The sequence below is a fragment of the Pan troglodytes genome, chromosome 5 (genome assembly GCF_028858775.2).
Source record: "Pan troglodytes isolate AG18354 chromosome 5, NHGRI_mPanTro3-v2.0_pri, whole genome shotgun sequence".
Classification (NCBI taxonomy): Eukaryota; Metazoa; Chordata; class Mammalia; order Primates; family Hominidae; genus Pan; species Pan troglodytes.
Genome location: NC_072403.2, coordinates 178,735,023 through 178,757,611, shown reverse-complemented (window position 1 = coordinate 178,757,611; position 22,589 = coordinate 178,735,023). Strand labels below are relative to the sequence as shown.

At 48.7% G+C, this 22,589-nt stretch overlaps 1 protein-coding gene across 6 annotated transcripts in view; it reads left to right on the top strand.

Annotated features, from left to right (window-relative positions):
* RPS6KA2 (ribosomal protein S6 kinase A2) overlaps positions 1 to 22,589 on the top strand; it is a 455,964-nt gene that overhangs the window by 215,555 nt on the left and 217,820 nt on the right. Inside the window, exon 1 of one of the 6 annotated variants that reach the window (XM_016956616.4) lies at positions 20,115 to 20,457. The exons of 4 other annotated variants lie outside the window; for them this stretch is intronic. Coding sequence is in view for 1 of the 2 variants with exons in the window: in XM_016956613.4 (XP_016812102.1) it covers positions 21,074 to 21,172 (99 nt within the window). In the remaining variant the exon portion in view is untranslated. Of the gene's footprint in view, positions 1 to 20,114; positions 20,458 to 20,785; positions 21,173 to 22,589 lie in introns of those variants that run through there. One more of the 6 variants, XM_016956613.4, reaches the window with a different exon arrangement.

Genomic DNA, 22,589 nt, shown 5'->3' with positions numbered 1-22,589 from the left:
GTGCATGTGTGAATGTGTGTGCGCACATGTGCATATGTGTGCATGAGTGTGTATGAGCATGTGTGCATGTGTGTGCATGTGTGTGTGAGCATGTGTGTATGTGTGTGCATGGGTTGTGTAACCATGTGCATGTGTGTGCATGTATGTGTATGAGCGTGTGTGTGCACATGTGTGTATGAGCGTGTGTGTATGCACGTGTGTGAGCATGTGCGTGTGCATGTGTATGAGCATGTGCATGTGTGTGAGAGCATGTGTGTATGTATGTGTGTAAGCATGTGCATGTGTGCGTATGAGCGTGTGCGTGTGTGTGTGTGTGTGCATGTGTGTGTGTCCTGTGGGTATAGGAAGCCTCCTGGAAAAAAGCAAAGTTTCAAAGGATGAGAGGAAACTGGCTAAATGGTGGGGCTATTTTTCAAATGTGCTACGTTTGGATAATTTAAGAGCAGTAGTAAAGAGTTCCTGTTAGGGAGCGGTATGGAAAGAGGTGGAACGGGCATGTGGAACCTTGCGTGGTCAGCTGAGAGATGTGAACTTTATCCTTAAAAGTACAGGAAATTATTGACGGTGTAGAGTAGGGAAGGGCTTGACCAGACTTGAATTGTTAAAACACATCTGAACAGCGGTGCAGACAGATTGGGGAGGAATCCTGGAGGCCCACATCCCCACTAGCAGAGAACTGCACTAACCCGGCAAGAAGAGATGAAGCCATGCCTCTGGCCATTGCGGCCATGGGGACGAGGCGGGCGTGTGGTGACAGAGCGATCAAACGCACAGGATGCAAAGTGTGGATAAGGGGCTGGGCTTGGGAGGGCCATGAAAGGGGAGAAATCAGGACGATTTGAAGAACTGTGATCATGATGACATCAGTGTCATTTACTGAGTGGTTTAGAGTTAAAAAAAAAAAGGAGAACACTGGGGCAAAAAAGATGGTGAACTGGGAGATCGGCATGACTCAGAACGATTTCTGGCACATACTGATATACAGATATTTGTGGAATAATTCTTCCCTGGCAGTGCCTGGAGGACATCCACGGAGGCTTTGGGACCTGTGGCTCTGAGCTGGGGTAGGAGGTCTGGAGGGCTGGGCGTCAGCCTGGAGAAAGGACAGAGTGGGAATGTGAGCAGCTGAGGGAGGAGTGGCGGCCGAAGGCACACAGGGGAGCAGCTCGCACAGAGGCCCACACCCACCACGGCCTGAGAAGCAGGAGAACTTGCTGGAGAGGGGAAAGGTGCCTGAATTAGAATGGAGCAGGAGATGCCTACCTCTGAGATCTCAAAGGAGGTTCAAAAGGGGTGAGGACAAAAGGGTTTGCTTGGTAGGAGTCAAGGATCCTAGGAACTGAAGGGGGCTTAGGGGTTCACTTCTTTGGGGTAAGCTCTGGTGTGAGGAGCCCCTGGTGAAACGAAGAAGGTCCCTGAGAGCTGCACCGTGGGCCAGAAGGGCCAGGCTGGGACGCGGGTGACCCCAGGAAGGAGCGTGTCAGGGGCCCCAGCCAAGGCATGCGGCTGGACCAGGTCTTCCTGGCGGGGCCCTTGCACTGCACAGATGCAATGTCATGAATAAAGAAGACTCCAGGCTGACCTCGACTGGCTCCTCCGTGGCCTAGGACTTATCCTGTAAGGTTCAGTGCTGCTGACTGGCTTGTCCAGTCCCAAGCTTGGCTGGTTGTGTTCTTTCTCTTTCAGGGCCTCTTGGAAGGTTTGGCTCTCAGGGCAATGGCCGTGTGGGCGTGTGGGTCCAGGGGGGCTCCCTGCTACCTGGGTCTAGACTTCCCTCTCCCAGCCGCCGCTTCTATTCTGCAGCCAGGGTGTCAGAAGCTGGTCCATGTGGAACCGATCAAGAGATTCCACGTGATCTGAGAGACTGAAATAGATGCCCTCTGATCAACTGAGATGGACACTAAGTTTAAGGAAACCAAGCCACCCCCGGGTCATGGGTTCAGTGCTCAGGGACCATGGCAAATTTCCCAATTCCTACAGCTAAATTCCCTAACAATAGGAGCTATCAACTCTGATTTACAACCTGACCACTACAACTCTAATTGCACAGAGGACTGGCCCTAGAAGCAAACGTTTTGTTCTAACGAGCAATTACAGACCCAGGCCCGCTTTGGCAGCTTTGAGGGGCGCGCACAGATTGTCTTTGCATCCTTTAGTTCACCTTCTGACAATCAAGTTTCTCCAGACTTGGCCAAATATCCATTGGGAGGCAAAATAATCTGTGGTTAAGTTGAAATGTTGACACATGTAAACCATACTTTGAGTTTGCAAAACTATGGCAAAGTTAATGCTACTGTTTAATTCATACCTTTACTTATGTAGAGCTAAAAATGAATTCTTATGTGCCAAGAACTCTGTGTGTACAACATGGACTATGATGAGCTGGGGCCAGGCTTCCTGGAGTGCCCCCATCTCCAGGTAGATCCAGAGAAGGGGGGGCACATTCCCGTAAGCATGGCAGGGCTTCTCCAGGAGGTCCTGTAACCCAGCCTAGGAACCAGGGCAGACCTCCCAGGAGTGGAGTCTTAGCCAAGGCCTAGGAGAGGGACAGAGGTGAGCAGGTTGAAGAGAGAGGAGGGGAGGTGGAGAGTTTGTGACTGGCGGAAGGAACAGGGTGTACCAGTGCTTAGGGGAAATATATAGAAAGCGGCTAAACAGAAACTCCAGCCCAAGTGTTCTGATCCCATTCTCAGTGTTCTTTTACTTAAACAGCTTCCCCCACACGATTGGTAATTCAAAAACTAATGTTGTGGCTCTGATTCCAGCTCCATAATTTATCTTATTGGCAGCCTGGTCACCCTTTGCCATTCTTCATATTGAAAGGTGAATACTTGTAGATGCTATTATGCATCTTGTTACATTTTCAAGTCTTTATCAAATAGGAAACTTGAATAGCTAGCTTTAAAGCATGCGTAAGTAGTTTCGTTCATTTTCTAGGTCTGCCATAGACAGCATTACAAATTGGACAGTTTAAAATAATAGGAACTTGTCCTCCCACAGTTTTGGAGACCAGAACTCCAAAATCAGGGGTGGGCAGTGCCTCACTCCCTCTAAAGGCTGTAGGGAAGAATCTGATTCATGCCTCTTTCCAGCTTCTGGTGTTGCCAGCAATCCTTGGTGTTCCCTAGTTTGGAGATGCCTCGCTCCAATCTCTGTTTCCTCCTTCACCAGGCATTCCTCTGTGTGTATGTGTCTCTCCTTATAAGGACACCAGTCATATTGGATTTAGAGCCACCCTAATCCAATTATGACCTCATCTTAACTTGATTTCATTTGCAAAGACCCTATTTCCAAGTGAGGTCATGTTCACAGGTACTAGGGGTTAGGACTTCAAGGTGGCTTTTTGCAGGATGCAAGTAAGCCACAGCACTCATTATGTTCATGCTACATGGACACCACAAACCCCTAGGCTGTAATTTCTCTCTTTATTTTTTAATATGTATGGGCCCTTATTTAAAATACACCTAAGCCAAAACACATTTGCAATATACTTTCACGCAACTTAAGTCAGATCCTTCCCTGAGAATACCGGGAGGTTTAGCTAAAGCAGTTGCTCCTGGAAAATGATGATAGGATTGGAGCCTCAAACTTCCTAAAAGTCACCAGAATCTCCAGCCAGTTGTTCCCAGAAGGACATGTAATCACAAGAACAACTGGAAGAAGTGATGTCATGGACTGGGGGAGCAGGCACAGTAAATGGGACGCACATTGATTTGAAGAAATGTGGGCTTTTCCCTGTGTTGAACTTCAGGATGTACCATTGTGAATATAACATCTGTGCCCTACTAGATAATTCCCTTTCTTTTCGTTTTTGAATAGTACATGTTGTATGCCCTTAGCAAATCTAAAAATAGTATGTAGAGTTACTGACTTATTGCCTCAGTTGCCCAAGGTTATGGGCTAATTACTGGCTTAAAAAGAGGAAAAGGGAAGGAGAGGAGAAGAGGGAGAGGGAACCAATTGTCACAAGTTAATTCTCATTCTGCACTTCCATCCTGTGGCACAAAGTGCATGTCAAAAAAGCAGTAGTGGCCATCTGGCTGCCAGTTCAGTGACTGCTTTCACTCCTCTATCCATTCAGCAAATATTTGTTCTAAGTAGATCAGCCATCAGTAACAGGCACTGTGTATAGTGATTTGCCAAGGAGACACAATTCCTGCCCTCACAGGGTTTACGGTCTAATAAAAGCATTAATTAAATGCTCACACACATACACCTAAGTAAGTATTCCCATCTAAGAAATTCCTAGTATCTTAAGAGCATCTACCAGGGCACCTGACTAAGTCTGGGGGTCACAGAGAGCATCCTTGAAGGACTGACAGCGGAGGTCAGAACTTTAGGAGGATTCAGTATTAATCTTGGTAAACAAAAGTGAAGGCAGGTACCACATCGTCCAGATGAGAGTAGCAAGATATACAATGGCCCAAGACATATATTGAGACAAAAATTTTTCTAAATAATAATGGATTTGTCAATTTCTCCTTTTGGTTTTGTCATTTTTTGATTAATACATTTTGAAGCTATATTGTTTGGTGCATGTAAGCTTAGAATTATTGTATCCTCCTGGTGAATTGAAGCGTTCATCAATATGTAGTGCTTTTTCTATATCTATGAATGCTTGTTGTATCCTATGTATGACATTAATGTTACTTCTTTTCATTAGTTTTTGCATGATGTATCTATTTCCATTATTTTATTTGAAACTTTTTATGTATCTTGTTATATATGTTTTTCTATAACTAAATTTATTGTAAACCTATTTGGCACTCTTTGTCTTTTAACTAGAGAGTTTAGCTCATTAACATTGACTTTATTTTTTTACATATTTTGATTTATTTCTATTTAGATTGTATATGGTCTAGGATTTTATTTTGCCTCACTTACAAACTACTAATTAGCCCAATAATAGCTACTGGAAGCGTTGGTGGATATTGGAAGATCAGAGATAAAGGACATTTTAATTCAAGGAACAGAAAATGGCATGAGTATCATATTTGCATAGGACTCCTTTGCCCCCCACATCCTATGGGGGCCTAGATGCATTCTATGTTTACAGTAAAACTGCATCTCAGTTGAGGAAAGCTGAGCTTGGGGAACCTGGTGTTTTTTAACAAGAAGTCAGCAAGCCTGCTTTTGTCTTGGAGGAAAATGTTACTTCATTTCCCAAGGTTGCTCACTGCAAATGTGACACTGAGCAATGGCCTGGGTTAACAGTGGTCAGTGCCTGACATTCGTCACATACTCAGCAAGAAGGTGCAGTGACGCTCAGGACCCATGGCGGTGGCCCTTCCCAACAGTTGGTATTTTTTTTACTTATCCTACTTTTTCCAGGTGTCTTTTTTCCTGCTTTCTTACTATCATTTGAAATTTTTTTCTTGTTCTATACTTTGACCTCTATTAGTTTGGCAATTACACATTGGATTTATATTCCTTTAATTGATTGCTTTGGAAACTTTAGCATGTATGCTTAACCAATCTATTGAATTTTTGTCTAAAGGTAATCAAGCCTCTTTATCTTCAGAAAAATATGAGAACATTAGAAGGTTTTAACTGATCACTGTCCCGTATATGCTATTTTTAAATAGCATATTTAAGACATCAATTCCAACTTAAGTCCACAAATTATACAATACACAAATGATTTACTTTCATGCAGCTCGTGTGTGTCTAGCTTTACCCACACAATTTCACTGGAAGTGAGAATTTTCTTCGATTGTTTACTTGGAAATGTCTTTGTTTTGTCCTTGTTTGTGAAAGATTTTTTTTTTGTAGGACAGAGAATTCAAGGTTAAAGTTATTTTCTCTTAGCACATCGCATATATTATTCCACTCTCTCAGCTTCCAATATTGCTGTTGAGATGGTAGCTGACAGTAATTAACATTCATTTGTAGAAAAGTTGTCTTTTCTTCTGGTTGCTCTGGAGAGATTTTTTTTTTTTCGGTTTTTGGTATTTCAAAGATTTAATATGATGTATTTAGGTATCATTTTCTTTTCATTGAATCCTCCTGGGGATTTTGGGGGTCTTTATAAATATGAAGATTGGTATATTTTATCTACTCTGAAAAATTCTGCAGTATTGCCTCACCTCTTTGAATAGTGCTTTTCTATTTTTCTTTGTTTCTTCTGTCTCACTCTAACAGTCAGAGGCATGCTGGATTTTTCTCCTTCTATCTTCCATATTTCCTAACCCCCCTTTCATATTTCCTGTATTTCTGTCTTTCTCTCAATTATCATCAGATCCAACGTCTCTTTTACCAACTCTTTGTTGGACTTTGCCCAAACTGCTGTTAATTGATCTATTGAATTTTTTTTTTTTTTTTTTTTTTTTTTTTTGTGACGGAGTCTCACTCTTTTACCCAGGCTGGAGTGCAGTGGTGTGATCTCGGCTCACTGCACCCTCCGCCTCCCAGGTTCAAACTATTCTCCTGCCTCAGTCCTCCGTGTAGCTGGGATTACAGGTGTGCACCACTACACTGGCTGATTTTTGTATTTTTAGTAGAGATGGGGTTTCGCCATGTTGGCCAGGCTGGTCTTGAACTCCTGACTTCAAGTAATCCGCCCACCTCGGCCTCCCAAAGTGCTGGGATTATAAGCATGAGCCACCACACCTGGCCAATCTATTGAATTTTTTATTTAAATTATTACTGTTTCAATTTTAAAGTTTTACTTATTTTTACAAATCTGCTTGGTCATTTTATAATCTCTTGTTTTCTTGTAATGCTTCAACCTTCCTTGCTGTTTTTCAAATGTATTGAAGACACATATTTTATATTATTTATACAAATTCCTAACCTTTGCTATCTGTACAGGTCTGATTTTGGAATTTGTTGTCTCTGCTGACTCTTGCCCACAGTTTGTATCTGTGATTATTTAGTGATTTATGTTTGCGAGCTCATGCCCCTTAGAAATTTCCCGTTTAAACTGTGACACGTGTTTAAAGCATGTTCTTCCCGATTGTACTTACGTTTGCCTCTGCCTGGTCCTCTGTGTGCTACCAATCTGGAATCTCTAAAAACTATAAGTTTGGATTGGAGTTTTTCAGGCCATACTAGCAGTGAGGATTTTGGCTTCCAACTGGCTGAAGTGTGAGCTAAAGAAATCTGAGAGGGCAGTTTTTACCCCTTGCTCTTTTCCACACTCCCACCTGAAGATGCAAGCCTCCTTCTTCACAGTGAGGTTCTTCCAAGGTCACGCCGTTGAGTCTGCTCTATGGGAATGCCGACTCGGATCCGACCCCACACCCTGCTTGGCCCCCCACTGAACCTCTGGTCTAGATGGCAGAGACTCACATAAGCCTGCAGGACAGGCACTGCTCAGAACAGTGCTCGCCCTCACAATATCTCCTTATCCTCATTTTTGCCTGCGTTTATTCTTCCCTGCTTACTATCGGACCAGCCGCACTTCATTAGAAGAGATTTCCCCCTTGTTTTATCTAGCATTCTCATGTGTTCCGGGAAGGCTCTGTCTACATACGTGACCCAGCAGGTTGCCCAGAACAGGGAAAAACCCAGCGGAGCAGGGAAGGGCGGTGCTGCCTCCCAGCCCCAGCTTCCTCCCGAGCTCCCCTGATGAGGGGAGGAGGAGACGGCACCACAAGGCGCGCCTCTCCCGGGGCTGCCACACGGGCTATTCTCAGCTCCCCCTGTCTGGCTTTTACGTGTTCATCAATTTCTCATCTCTAGTAGAGGTATTTAGTGCCTGAAATACTATAGGTGTTTATGAAATATTTTTAAACAATGAAAATTTGCCAAAACAAATCTAGCAAAGATTTTATGTTCTCTTTTGTACCCATGCCAGATCTTGAGAAATTTTTCTATGATGGGTTTTTTTTTCCTTTTTAAGCTACAGAAATCCTTCCTGCTATAGTTATAACCTGTTTCCTCTTTCCTGCTAACTCCCTTCCTTTTGAATTCCTCTATAATTTATGTATAGGCTTGGAAAAGTCCCTTATTTCTGTGTTAACCTCCTAGAGCCTCAGCATCTTCACTGCATAAGGGGGTTCGCTGTGTCTGTTTCGTAGATAAATGTGTCACAGAAATAATAATGTAGACCAAAGCTCTTCCTAATCAGCCACCCACTGAAAATAATCCTAGTAACGTCTGTTTACACACACGCATGGAACGCTACGGACACTTGCTTCTCTGAAGTAGTTTAACATTGGTGGGAGAGAGAGGGGAACCCAAAGTTTTAATACAGCACAGTGAGCAAACTAGAGGAGCCCAGGAGAGACCCCAACAGGGCCTGTGGGGTGGAGTGATCTCGGTGTGGCTTCCTGGAGCAATGCTGGGTCTGGAAGATGCTGGAAGGAGATGTGGCCAGTGGGCAGAGGCACAGCGGGCAGGAAGGACAGCCGTGGCCACTGCGTGAATGATGTCACGGAGACACCACAGTTCATCTTCTTAGGAGTAAGTCAGCAGGGCAGGAGCAGAGACTGCACCCTGGGGGAAGGAGGAGAGGCAAACGCAACATGGAAGAAGGCCTGGCTAGGAAGAACAGAGTCTGGGGCTTCCAAGCTTCCAAGCTCTGGAGCTATGCATGCCCTGGGGTAACTGAACCAGATTCGCTTCTAGAAGGATCAGGCTGGTGGCAGGACCACAGGTGGGTTGTAGGGAAAGCCTTTAGCCAGTAATTACTATTTTCTGGCAAGAGCTGAGGAGGACCCACGCTGTGTTATGGAGGGCAGGGTTGGAAAGAAGCCAAGACGGGGAAAACATGTAGAAGGCACAGTTGGCAAATCTCAGTAACTAGAGACGTAGGGAATAAGGACGTGTCAGGAGGTCACGGTAAGTCTTACCTTCTGGTTTGGGCAGCGGGGCACATGGTTATGCCTTGCATAAGACAATACAGTTGAATAGGGGAGTTTTCAGATACAAATTCTCGTATTTGGGAGTTGACTATCCTCCCAGCCATTTCATTAATTTTCTGTGTGAAACTCTAGGATTTCTACGAATAACTCCATTGAGCACCTTACGGTTTATAAAGCCCTTCCACATATTGGTTTAACTGCATGAAATTGCTGTTTGCATAGGTGACGACCTGGTGAGAACAGGGTTTTTCTTCCTCTTGTTCCTCCCTCTTCATCCTAAAGTGGGCTTTTTCAACCTCACCATCAACATTTTTAAGAGCCATTTTAGGTTCTCAAACAAACTGAGCAGAAGGAACAGAGACTACTGACATTTTTGATGGACACGTCTTGGTAATGAGCCTGTCCTGTACACTGTAGAGGGTTCAGCAGTGCCCGGCCTCAACCCACGAGATGCCGGTAGCCCCACCCAGCTGTGACCATCAAAAATGTGTCTAACACTGCCAGATGTCCCCTGGGACCCATCCTCTACCGCCCCAGAACCACTGTTCTAGAGACTCAGAATTTCAGCCAAAGTCAGGTCATAGGATCTGAACAGCGGGTAGAAATGTAATTCAAGATATTTTACTTCCCAGTGTACAGTCCATCACAGGCTCCTGCTTACTGTGGTCGTTTTTAGATCCGTCTTTCGCTTGTCTCCAGCTATATCTAATTTGCTCTTTAATAAATGGTACATGTGCTCAGCTATATGTAATTCATGTCTTTCCATTTCAAGAGCGACATTGTTCATTTTTTTATCTGCTTGGTCACTTTGAGTCTCTTGTCTTTAATTGCATTTTTATATCTTGCTTTTATCTCCTTAAGCTTATCAAATCTGACATTCACTGCTCTCTCCTGGACGGTCCAGTGGCTGGAGCCTGCTCACAGCCGAGTCTGCGGCTGGCTGTCTTGCGGGCTGTGCTCCTGACTTCAGCGGTCTTGTGGATTTTGCGCACAGCGATTGCGAGCTTGCACTCCTTGGAGCTGTGTCTGAGGGATTTCTTTGAAGCCTGGCTCTAATGCAGATTCCTCTAGAAAGCATTTGTGATTGTTTCTGATAGGCACCTAGGGCAACAACAACTCAAGACCACTTTAAATTGTCAGCCGGAGTTGGTGCTGCTGTTTTCACACAGGCGGTGAACCGAGGCCGTGCCCCTGGGCGAAGGCTGGCTGTGGCCACAAACCCACAGAGGATTTCCCACGCTCCCGGCCCCCTGCTTAGCGCCAGTGTTCAACCACGATTCCTCATCCAGGGGGTTATGGGGTCTTCCCTCAGCCCCGCCCTCAGGCCAAGTGCAGCGCCCTGCTGGACCCCCACTTTGGGGAGTGGGCTCTGTCCCCTGCGGCCCCCACGGCTGTGACACGGGGTCTTATGCTGCAAATCTGAACCCGCTTGTTGGTTCCTGCCTCTGCTTCCTCACCTCATTGACTTGAACAAACCTGGCTTGAGATTGGGTCAAAACACACATTTCAATGTCCACCAGTGGGACAAACGACCCCTTCTCCAGTGAGGACCCTGTCACTTTCCACAGCTTTTCTTCCCACTCTTGGACAACAGACAGCCCACACTGACGTTAAGTTCTGAGCGCTTGGTTAGTATTTCCGGTCTTCAGGATGGGTCCCTTTCAGAGACCTGCGCAGGCAGCCTGCAGTCCGAGCTTGCTGGCTCTCCTACTCTCCACCTTGTGTGTCCCCTACCACCCTCTCCCCCGACCTGGCACCTGCTCATTGTTCCTCTCGGCTCATTGTTCCTCTCAGGGTCAGAGCCAGGAATGAGGAAGAGGAGGGGAGAGAATGGGCTTCGACTGATCTCCTCTCTTCCCCAGCCTGACCCTTCTCTCCTGGAGGTCCCTGTTGGCTTCACTCCAGGCAGGGTCTCTGAGGACTTCGCATGGCCCCTCCTTGGCCCAGGCCCGGCCTGTAGGAAGCACTCGTATGTCCTTGGCCAACAAGCCTTGCGCGGACAGGGTCAGCCACCACACAGCCTCTCTGTCCTCCTCGCGTTCCCCTCCAGATGGTCCCAGTGGATGCCAGACCTAAGCCACCTGGTCCTAGCGTATCAGCATTCCCCAAGGGGCCCCACAAAGTCATCCTGCCTGGGCTACAACAACAGAGGCGGCACCTCCCCAGCCCTTTAGGTGGTGGAGAGGAAGGGTGCTCAGCACAGATGCTGCCAAATTTCCTCCCCTCCATGCTCCCCTCCTTTACTCTCCAGGCCATCCTGTGTTCTCAGAGACCTGGGCAGTGTCAGGGTTTTGGAACAGCCTCTCAGCACTTTTTTTTTTTTAATTGGCCTATAGCTATTTGTCCTTGAAATTTTCAAACTTAGTGTATCTCAGGGAGTTGGTAGAAACTTTCCTTTCAAATGATCAATCCTGAAATCCTGTTTGTTCTAAATTTAACCCTGGAGTTCATCCACTTCCCTTCAACCACACCCTGCTTCTCCTGGCCTCGTTCCCCAATCTCTTTATTCAACAAGGGCAGCAGATATCCACGGAGTGCCTACTGTGAGCTGGGCTCTGTGTCACAGCAGCCTCTGGGATGTTAAAGTTCCTGTCCTTTAGGGCCTTATATTGTGAATACTGGAGACAAGCATTTAAAAGGTGAAAAGGATGAAGGAGAAGGAGGAAGAGGAAGAGGAGAAGGAGGAGGAGGAGGAGAAATATGTGGAGGAGGAGAAAAGGAAGAAGAATCACATATTATCAGAAGTTTTGTAAAGAAAATGAGCATGAGGTGTTCTAGAGAGTAGTGGAGAGAGGCCCTGTCTGAGATAGGCTATCCAGAAAGGCCTCTGCAGGGAGGTGCTGATTCAAGCCTGTCTGAGATAGGCTATCCAGAAAGGCCTCTGCAGGGAGGCATTGATTCAAGCCTGTCTGAGATAGGCTATCCAGAAAGGCCTCTGCAGGGAGGCGCTGATTCAAGCCTGTCTGAGATAGGCTATCCAGAAAGGCCTCTGCAGGGAGGTGCTGATTCAAGCTGGAAGCCAAAGCTTGAGAGCGAGCTGGAACAGGGGCCCAGGCAGAGGAAGGAGCCAGAACCCAAGGCTGGAGGTGGGACGGCCTTGGCGGTTCCAAGAATGAAGGGAAGGCCAGGCTGGTGGAGCCCAGGAGCAGGGTGGGGCAGGGCGGGATGGGCGGTAGGTGGTGAGAACCAGGGTCTTTGTAGCAGAGTCAGTGTAGGCAGAACGAGGAGTTTGGGTTTCATTGTACTTTACTGGAAAGAAAGTAAGAAGCCTGGAAGAGTTATAAGCAGAGAAGTGGATGATTGGATTTGGATTTATGTGGAATGGCCATGGGTGGCCAAGCTAGCAGGTGACCTCCCTGTTCTAGAGTAGGGTTGGTGGCTTGTCCTGGAGTGGATGCAGAAGACGAGCAGGGTCAGACTTAAGACACCCTTTACCGGACACACCCAGGTCACCCTCCTGGGGTGGATGCAGCCTTCTCCCCAGGGTGGGGATGGTGACTTGTCCTGGGGTGAGCGCAGTAAGTGGGCAGGCTCAGAGTTGAACGTCCTTCTCCAGACACACCCAGGTGATGCTCATGGCATCCTCCTGCCAAAGCCTCCCGGGCTCTTCCTCCTCTTCTGGGGTAAACTCCATGGGGCTCTCTACCATGTGACCTAGCACCCCTCTTCTGCCCTGTCCCCACTCCAACACACCCTCACACAGCAGCCAAATGAACCTCCTCAGGACCATGCTCTCACTGGCCTTTAGCATGAGCTTCCCTGATGGAACACCCTTGTCTGTCCCTGTGTATCTGGCTGGCGCTTGCTCATCATAGCCTGTGAATGTAGCAGTCATCTGCGAGACTAAGGGCTCCTCTGGGGGCTCCCGTAGGGCTTTCTCTCCCCTCTAAAGCCCTTCCTGCCTGGGAGTGAACACACCCTGGCTTGTCCGTGCTACCCCAGAGACTGCAGTGCCCGTCAGGGCAGGAGTCCCTGCTGTGCCCAGCCCCTCAGATCCCAGCCTCAGCATAGCCCACAGCAGCAGGCACAGTAGATGCGCAGAGGACCTGGGTTGATGAATGACACTGGGCTCCTGCCGTGGTTCTTCTCTAACTCATTCATGCCAAGGTGTACGTGGGAGAGAAGTGATTGATAATTAGTGAGTCACAAACATGAATACAACCAAGTATGCCCCACACGGTCACTTTCACGTACTACCGTTGGCTCTCCGTTATCACAAGTCTTTTTAAAATTATTATAATTTAAAAATTATGGTCTCATTTTCCTCATATTTTAAAAAATTGTTCTAGTTAGTTCTTGAATATTAGTTTTTTTCCTGTGGATTTTTAAGGATGTGAGGTATTTATGGTGTGAAACTATACCAAACACTAAAAAAATCTGCAAATGAACACTGAGTGTAGTGGCTTACACCTGTAACCCCAGCACTTTGGGAGGCTGAGGTGGGCGGACCACTTGAGGTCAGGAATTCGAGACCAGCCTGGTCAACATGGCAAAACCCCATCTCTACTAAAAGTACAAAAATTAGCTGGGCAATGTGGCGCACACCTGTAGCCCCAGCGACTCAACAATCACAGGAGGAGGAGGTTGCAGTGAGCCGAGTTCACACCACTGCACTCCAGCCTGGGGGACAGAGTGAGATTCTGCCTCAAAAAACACTTGCAAATGAAATTCCCTTTTTAGAGTTATGTGTTATTTTCTCATCTCACATAATTTACACGTGTCTTTGTTTTTCCATGTTTGTGGTCATGTTGGAATAAAACCTGACAGTTTTGCAAGTCATGGATTTACAGGGAAGCATCTGAGTGAACTGTGTAAAAGCTCAGCGATTTCGATTTCGATTTTGATTTCGAGGTGGTAAAATGGAGGGATGAGGAAGGGGGAGGAGCAACTCAGAGGTGGCGCCTGTGGACGCAAGGACTTATCCTGGAAACGTCCGGCCCCATTTCCTTCCCCTCAGCCCGTGGGTCTGCGGCAAGTTCTGCTCCCAGTGTTACTGCCCACCTCAGCCTCTTGCTCTCCATCACTGTGGCCACTGCAGTTTGCTCTTCATGAGGACACTGTCCTGCCCCACAAGACTGTCACAGGGGCACCTCCCCGAATCTGCTTCCTCTGCTGTGCACCCTGCTGCCAGGAGAACTTTCTCAAATGCAAGTGTGTCCCTGTCGTCCTTGGCTTCACGCTTCAGTGGCCTCTTTGTTAAGCTGAGAACAAACGTCATTCCCTCTGCCTGACCCCACGCCCTGAGCCCACGCTCTGCCCACACAGTGTCACTCACCCCAGGGCCTTTGCGCAAGCTGCTCTTTCTTTCTGCTCTCGTCTTCACTTGCCTGGTTTGAAAAACCGTCCCCGTGTCCCTCTAGTCCTTCCTCCCTCCGCATGGGCCAGCTGCATGTTTGTCTGCCTTAAAGCGTGGCACGTTCCGCTGACTCATAGTATATTTTTGTATCTGATCATTTGTCACTAGCCTGTGATGATCTTGTGAGAGGGCACAGTGCTGAGTACAGAGGAAGAGATCATGAAATGCATGATACGTGAATACATTCAAACAAGTAATTCTTCCATCCTATAATTATAACTGTAATTTTAATCTCACAGCATTTTCTACCATAATGTTTTACAAATATTATGACTATTAAATAATCTGTAAGTAACTTTTATAAAAATTTAGATTTAGTAACTAGATTTAAGTCTGGATTAACCGAGTGAATAACGAATGCCTTGCTCAGTATATCAGTTAGGATTCCTTTGGCTGCAAATGACAGAAAACTCAGCTCAACGAGAAGATTTATTTTCCACAGAAGTAAGCCTCAAAGAGGTTTGGCTGCAGACTTGGTTAATGCAGTAACTCAACAGTGTTATCAAGGATCCAAAATGTTTCCAGTTTTCTGCTGTGCCATGCTTAGCATGACCTCATGGGCCCAAAGTACTGCCAGCTCTGAGCACCCCATCCTTACACACTGGCCAGAGGTAGAAGAAGAAACTCACGCCTTTACTCTGCCCCAATTTCCTTTCTTGCTCTGTGGACTTAGGCAATCTCCTCTGAGGTTGTTTTTTGGTTTTTGGTGTTTTTGAGATGGGCTCTCACTCTGTTACCCAGGCTGGAGTGCAGTGGCACGATCTCAGCTCACTGCCGTCTCCGCCTCCCAGGTTCAAGTGATCCTCCCACCTCAGCCTCCCAAGTAGCTGGGACCACAGGCACACACCACCACATCCAACTAATTTTTGTATTTTTTAGTAGAGAAAACATGGGTTTTGCCATATTGCCCAAGTTGGCCTTGAACTCCTGGGCTCAAGTGATCTGCCCATCTCGGCCTCCGGAAGTGCTGGGATTGCAGGCATGAGCCCCTGCGCCCGGCCCCGAGGTGTTTCACGCCCATGTTGAGTCCACGTTGTCCTCTGGCCTCCCCACACCGCTCAGTGTGCCTCTGCCTCTCCCTGACCCTGTTCCTGAGCTGCGCTGTCTGTCCCTGCTGTCTCCTCCCTCACTAAGCTCGGGCTCCCAGCTTCCTTTCCTTTGGGTTAAGTTCCTTCTTGGTCTCCTGGTCTTTGTGTCTGTCTTCTGGTCTTTCTCCTCTGTGTTGTTGCTGTTGATTTCTGTATGTCCTTCCTCATTCATTCTTTTTATTTTCTCCAGCTTTGTTGAGGTATAATTGACAGAGAAATTTTTTTTTTTTTTGAGATGGAGTTTTGCTCTTGTTGCCCAGGCTGGAGTGCAATGGTATGATCTCCACTCACCGCAACTCTGCCTCCCAGGTTCAAGGGATTCTCCTGCCTTGGCCTCCCGAGTAGCTGGGATTACAGGCGTGTGCCACCATGCCCAGCTAATTTTGTATTTTTAGTAGAGATGGGGTTTCTCCATGTTGGTCAGGCTGGTCTCGAACTCCTGATCTCAGGTGATCCGCCCGCCTCAGCCTCCCAAAGTGCTGGGATTATAGGCGTGAGCTACCCCGTGCAGCCAAAAGTTGCATAATTTAAGGGACACCCCATGGTGTTTGCTGTAGGTATACCTCATGTAAGGGTTCCCACAATCAAGCTAATGAACACACCCATCATCTCACGTAGCTACCTGCAGGCAACACAGATGGGCCTGAGGACATCATACTAAGTGGAATAAGCCAGACATGGGGAGACAAATGTCCATGATCTCACTTATCTGTGGAGTCTAAAAACTCCCCAGGGCTAGGAGTGGGGAAGAGCGATGTTGCTCAAAGGGTACAAAGCCTCAGCTATAAGGCAGACAGGTCCTGGAGGTTGAAGGCACCGCAGGGCAGCTGGAGTTTGTATCCTGGAAATGTGCGGAGAGGAGTGCTGTCCCCACCGCCTCTGTCTGAATTTCATCTCTCTCATGTGGTGTTTGATTTAGGTCTTTTCGAGGCATTCACACCTTAGCTGATACTGGTGCTGCCCCGAGGTGCCACCCGTCTGGGCTCCGTTTGCCGCGCAGCCTCTCTCTGGTCTGTCTCTGCTCCGCTGTGTCTATGACTGCACTGTGTGTTCACATCTATCACTGTCTCAAAGAGAAAAAGGGCTCACTGAGGCAGGGCCCTCCCTTCTCGCTGTTTGGGAGTCATGACTCCAGCCGTGCTCCGCTGACACCATGGAAGGCACCAGAGTGCCCCAGGCAGAGGGACGAAAAAAAATCTGTGTTATCAGGAAAGTTATTTGATCGGCCTCTCTGTAGATTCTGGCCCTATGGTTTATAAATGGGTTTCAAAAGAAAGTGGTATGAAGGAACATAGTATTTAAAAACCAATAAAATCCAAAGCCGTCCTCACAGCGGGCTGGCGGGGGAGGTATTGCAGGTGAAGCCCACCTTCTGTGACCCCTGTGCCTTCCTACCCAGGTTGGATGGGGGATGAGGGCTCCAGCGGGGAGGGAGGAAGCCAACCATGATGGTTTCCACAGCTTGAAACCCAATGTGGTTTTTCTTCCTAAATGTAAGCCAGTCAATAAGGGTCAAGTACAACTGGCCTGTGGGTTTCCACCTCCCTCTCCTGACTACTCAGAAACCAGGCCCTCTGGTTTCAAATGTAAATTCCATTTCCTGGTACTTCACCATTAGAGCTTTATTTCTATCGTTTTGAAGACTTTTACGCATTAAGACTTTCTTATTAAATTTTCAATATGCTCAGAGATTTTAAACTGTTAAACTGAGGGCACAGGTGTCATTCTGACATGGCTTGGTTGGTACCCAGATGTGAATGAGACCCGAGACAAGTGTCCTGTGGGTGAGGGCCAGGGGCCAGCCAGAGACCAGAGGCAAACTTGATCCCTTCTGACCTTTGCCGAGGGCCCAAGAAGCCCTTCCCTGACAGCTCCAGGCCCCTTGCTGACACCTGCTCTGAACGTGCCCCCACCTGAACTGTCCACTACAGTTTACCTTCTAGGGTCTCAGGACTTTAAGACCATCTTCCTGAGCAAGGACTAATTCCTACATTCAAGAAACTTCAAAGTCATAAACATTTCAAGTACACGGGGATCCACAGCCCAGGAAAAGGATTCCTTTCTGTACACTCAGGGACTACACTAAGGGAAGCTTGACTAAACCCATTTGTATCACAGCCACAGGAAGTAGTTCACAGGGGCACACACTGAAGCCCACCTCCCTCCCTCGTACTGGCTGGACACTGTCTCTGGAGCACCCAGCAGGATGCCTGTGATGGGCAGAGCCTTCGAATGCTGATACTCTGGAAAAGCACGATTTCCTGCTTTCACAGATGGCCAGCACCAGGTGACCCTGGTGATCCTGGTGAAGTTTTGCATCAGGTGAACCTAGTGAATTCACCTGCCATGGCAAAACTTTAGTCCTAATGAAGACCAAATGTTTCAGTTTATTTTAAAGATATGTAAAGTTTCACTTGAAGTGCAATTTAGCGTTTTATTGAAAATATATGGGAGTTTTAGAAGCTTGAAACTTTCAGCAGCCTGTAGGACTGTTTGGAGACGAACAGACATTTGTGGTACTTGACTAATTAGAAGCTCTTGGATGTCACTCAAGCCACTCCTGTGGGGTGCCCCGAGAATGTGGCATCTTCCCATATGCAGAGAGCACACCAGCCTTACCCACAAGGCGCCTGTGTAGCAGGGAGAGGTGGGAAACCTTGTCACAGCTGCCTGACAGTGCCCTGTTATTCCTCAGCCTGGGACTCCCGCCTCCTCTTGTCTGTCCAGGAAACTTATTCCCTCATCTTCTTACCCTCAGGGGTTCAGAGCAAAGGCCATCTCCTCCTTGACTTCGCCAATTAGAATTGGCTTCTCATTCATCTCTTACGCATTTCTTTCACTTTACATAAAAACGGCATGAGCTTTGTCTGTTCACTCACCTTCTCTTCCATAAGACTGTGAACTTCTTGGGATGTTGTAATCATTTTGTGTCACAAATGACCACCACAGTGCCAGATGTTAGTGCTTGATAATCACTTGTGGAATTGCATTGACCACACATCAGCTAATCTGGTACTCATAGAAGTAGCAGTCACCATGGAATTCAGTCTCAAACTTACTGTGCTTGAGTCAGAGGGAATGTGAGATACTCAGAGGTCTACCAAGCTCTTTATCTTCTCTTCAGTCCTCTCCCATTCCATCATCTGGGCAAGAGCCTTTATCAAGTTCACTTTCTTTTCTGGTATTTGGTAAGGATAATTTGGATTTCGGTTACAGTGGGTCTTGATATTATACCTACCCTAGATTTAGTGGTTTTGGAGGATTTCATTACATAATCACATGAAGTAGTGTTCCATGATCACTAGAGATTTTGGTATACGTGTATTTTACCAGGAGAAAAACAAAGGCAAACAGATTTATTGTTCTAGCAATGAATTCCAATGAAATCTGAATGATTTCCCCCCCCCCCAAGTTCAACAGAACAGTTTTGTTGCCTTCAAATTTGGGGAACTAATGAATGTCCCATGAAATATTTCCTTTCCAATTTTGTCAGATCAGGTCAAAATACTATTGTTGGTACAACACAAGCCTTGACTTAGGCCTGCCTGCCTTGGGGCTTTTGTCCTGAACAGGATGCCCATGAGTTGGTACAGGTGGCATTCAGCACTCCCGTCTCCGGCCAGTATTACTGGCTCCCCTTCCGAGGGAAGCATGGTCGGGTTGGTCCTCCCTCATTCCTGGAGTCTGTGTCCAGTTGGAGGTCCATCTACCGCTTCCCATGCTGGGTACAGAGTGTCTTTGTGTTTGCCTAGAGCCAGGATGCCCGAGGGTCCCAGCAGGGATACAGGGCACTAAGAGGCTGGTTCTGAGAGCACAGATTACTACCCTCCCAGCAGAACCTTAAAGGAAGCAGGCAAAGCAGTTTTCATGGGCACTTAATTGGCACACCGTCTTGAAAAGGAGCAAAAAGTGGTGTTTGGTGTCCTTGTGGGGTCCTGCACTTCTGTTTTTAAAGAAGAATAGTCATTATAGATCCTTTAATACATAATATGAAAATCAATTGCACTATTTAAATTCACAAAGCACTCCCACATCCGTGATCTTGCATAAGCCTCTTGGTATCCAGTAAGGGAGGTGAGACAGGTTTCACTCGCATTTTCCTCTTAGAGATGAGTCGTGGGAACAACGTGCAACGGCACCCAAGTTCACCAAGCAAGGAAGGGGCAGCGCCAGAGTCGTGGCGCTAAACTCCCGGCTTCCACTCCGGAGCAGCACCGCTCAACGCGGGTCTCCAGGAAACCCAGAGAGCCTATCTGACCTCACCTCAGCCCGGATGCAGCATGACTTTAAAGCTCTTATTTAAGGACATTCTGACCTCTCTATCCACCTTAGCCAAAATAGCCTATCACAAGTATTAACGCAACATCTGACTAGTCCAGGGAGCAAAACAACGCGAGGATTTTGCAGTTCGCACTGCAAAAGAGCAAGCAAGACTTGTTAACTCACCACGGCACTCGTTTCTGCTCTTTGCAGGTGGTGATGGTGCTATGTCAATGGGCTCGGTTTCTCCCTGTTTTTAAATACAAACTCAACACGTGCACAAGAGGAAAACAGAGCAGGCTGCACGGGGTCGTGAGCCCGCATTCTCGGCCCTGCTGCAGCCCTTGGTGAGCATTTCTAGGAAAAAAAAAAAGTGTTTCCCTTTAAGGCGGATCCCGAGCGGCGCTGCCGCCAGCAGCGGGTCTGAGGGCCTTGCCCTAGACCCAGGTCACCCCGCCCCGGGTATTCCCAGCGCGGGCCCTGATAAGCCATCTGTGTAGACGTTTCCTAGAGCGGGACCGGCTGCGGAGGGCGGATGCGTCTTTGTTCTGCAGCCGCGGGAGGGAGGCGCCCCGAGGGCTGCCTGAGCCCCCGCCCTCGGGCGCCTTTGTCTGCTCCGGCGGAGGGAAGGCGCCGGTTCCGCGGAGGGCGGCTCCTGGCCGAGCTGCAGGGCCCGCTGGCAGGCGGGGGTCCCTCGCTCGCTGTGCCGCTGAGGTTTTGGCTGCGTTTGCTGATCAACAATTAAAGTTTGGTTCGGCAGAGAAAAACATGATGACAAAGTGTGCATAGGGATGTTTTAAGGAAGGAAAACATAATGACGGCCCCAAGCTGGAAGAAAGAGCAGCCGGGCCGAAGTTGCGCGACAGGAACGCCCGCGACTGCGCGGCTCCGGAGCAGCTGCACAACTTGCCCGGGCCGGGAACTGTCCCGGGCCGAGGCTCATTAGGTATGCGGCGGCTGCGGGCACTGACTGGCGGGCAGTGCTGTGGGTGGGGCCGTGGGCGGAACTGCGTGGGGGCGGGGCTGCACGGAGCTGGTTCTTGTAGGAAGGAGTAGAAAGAGGAGGAGGGATGGGCACCTGGAACCACAGGGCGGCGCTGATGATTGGAGGTATCGGCAGAGGCGGGGCTCTCCTGGGCGGGACGGTGGGCTCTCATTGGCAGTGCTGGTGGTGGGTGGGAACGGGAGGGGTGGTGAGCGCTGATTGGCCGTAGTGGCGGGGCGGGGCGGAGGAGGAGGAGGTGCGCGTGCCGGGGCGCGGAGCGGCGGGCGCTGATTGGTGGTAGTGGTGGTGGGCGTGGTGTAGGCGTGGCGCGTGGCCGGCGCTGGTACTCGCAGGGGAGGCGGAGAAGGAGGCGGAGGGAGCGATTGTGGCCCCGGCCGCGGTGGCCGGCGCGGCCTGCCCTTTGTGACCGCAGCTCGCGCCCCACGCCCCGCGCCCATGGCCGCCGTGCCGGGCTCCCTGGCCACGCGTGCCCGCCCGCGGACCTGAGCCCCGCGCCTGGGATGCCGGGGATGCGCGTCCCCCGGCCCTGCGGCTGCTCCGGGCTGGGCGCGGGGCGATGGACCTGAGCATGAAGAAGTTCGCCGTGCGCAGGTTCTTCTCCGTGTACCTGCGCAGGAAGTCGCGCTCCAAGAGCTCCAGCCTGAGCCGGCTCGAGGTAATGCGGCCGCCCTCGGGGCGCGCAGGTGCCGGGCACTGAGCGGGCCGTGGCCGCCCGAGCCCGCCTCGCCACCCCTGGGTGGACCCCGAGACCCGTCAGGGAGTTCAAGTTACTGGAAAGCTGGTCCGGTTCCGAAAATCGAACCAAACGGCTCCAAACGTTATCGCTGGGACTCCGTAGTAATTGGGCGGTCCGTGGGTCCTCGCGGGGGCAACTCCACCCCCACTGCATTTCCAGCTGGTTTCTCCGCCGCTGACTGCACGGGGTGTGGGATGGTCCCCTGTGGGCCACAGGGTGCCCCGGGTGAGGAGGGGCTTTCTCTGCAGCTAGACCGCCGAGTGGCGCGGAGCGCTCCGCGGGGGTCCCTGAAAGTCCCGAGTGGAGAAGCCCCCCAGCTCCGCCCTCCGAGGCGCTGATCAGGTGCTGTCTGCCGTGCCCGGCCGGCAGGTTCCACCTTATCTTGTAGCTCATTCGTGCATTTGAAGTCAGTGTAGAATTCACAGAACGGGGAAGAACAGGCAGCAGCACAATCTACTTAGGCGTCTAAAACGGCGTTCAGGAGTAAAGCGCCTGATGCAATATCCTCGCAGCGCCGAGGCTGATACAGATTCGTCCTGAAAACCCAGAGTACTCCCAAAGCCCTGTCCTTTCTACCTGTCCCGCATCTTGGCATCTTAGAGTTTCCTTGTGGACGGTTCTCTCGTGGTGTTTTTTATTTCAACCATCAAATCTTATTCTCTTAATCCCAGTGTCCAAATCACATTGTTGAATCTATAGATGACAAAACAGTGAAACGTGTTTAAGTGAAAAAGACATGATGATGGGGAGACTGAGGCTGGGACCCAAAGATTTCGCCTGACACTGTCCCGCCTTTGCCTCAAGGCTGGCACCTGTGGGGTTTTGGTTGGTTTGTTTCAACTGGAACAATCTCATATGTTTCATCTTGGTTTTCTTTGTCCCAGCTGCCATGATATTAGACACAGACATGGGTTCTGTAACAATTGAGAGACCTGAGGAATAGACAAAAAAGTAGAAGAGAATTACTTGTTTAAAAAGTTTCTCTTATGGCATCCCTAAATCAGAATTGGAAGTACTAGATAGGATCAGTATGGCCGGTTCCCGAGGGTAAAACACATCTTTCAAACAAAACTGTTAATCCAGTACTGGAGGAGGGCTTGCTTTTAAGTCTAATATTGAAAGAAATGAAGCACACCCGTGAGGCAAATCATTTTCCTGGGACACAGGCACTTAAAAAATCTAAAGTTGACAAGATCAGAAACTCAGAACAGTATTTATCTTTATCCAGATACATGTCTTTGTTTCCTGTTTCATCTCAATGCCAAGTTTATTAGACAACTTGTCTCCTTCCATTTATTGTCTTTGCCAAGAAGAGGTACACGTGTGAGCACACTCC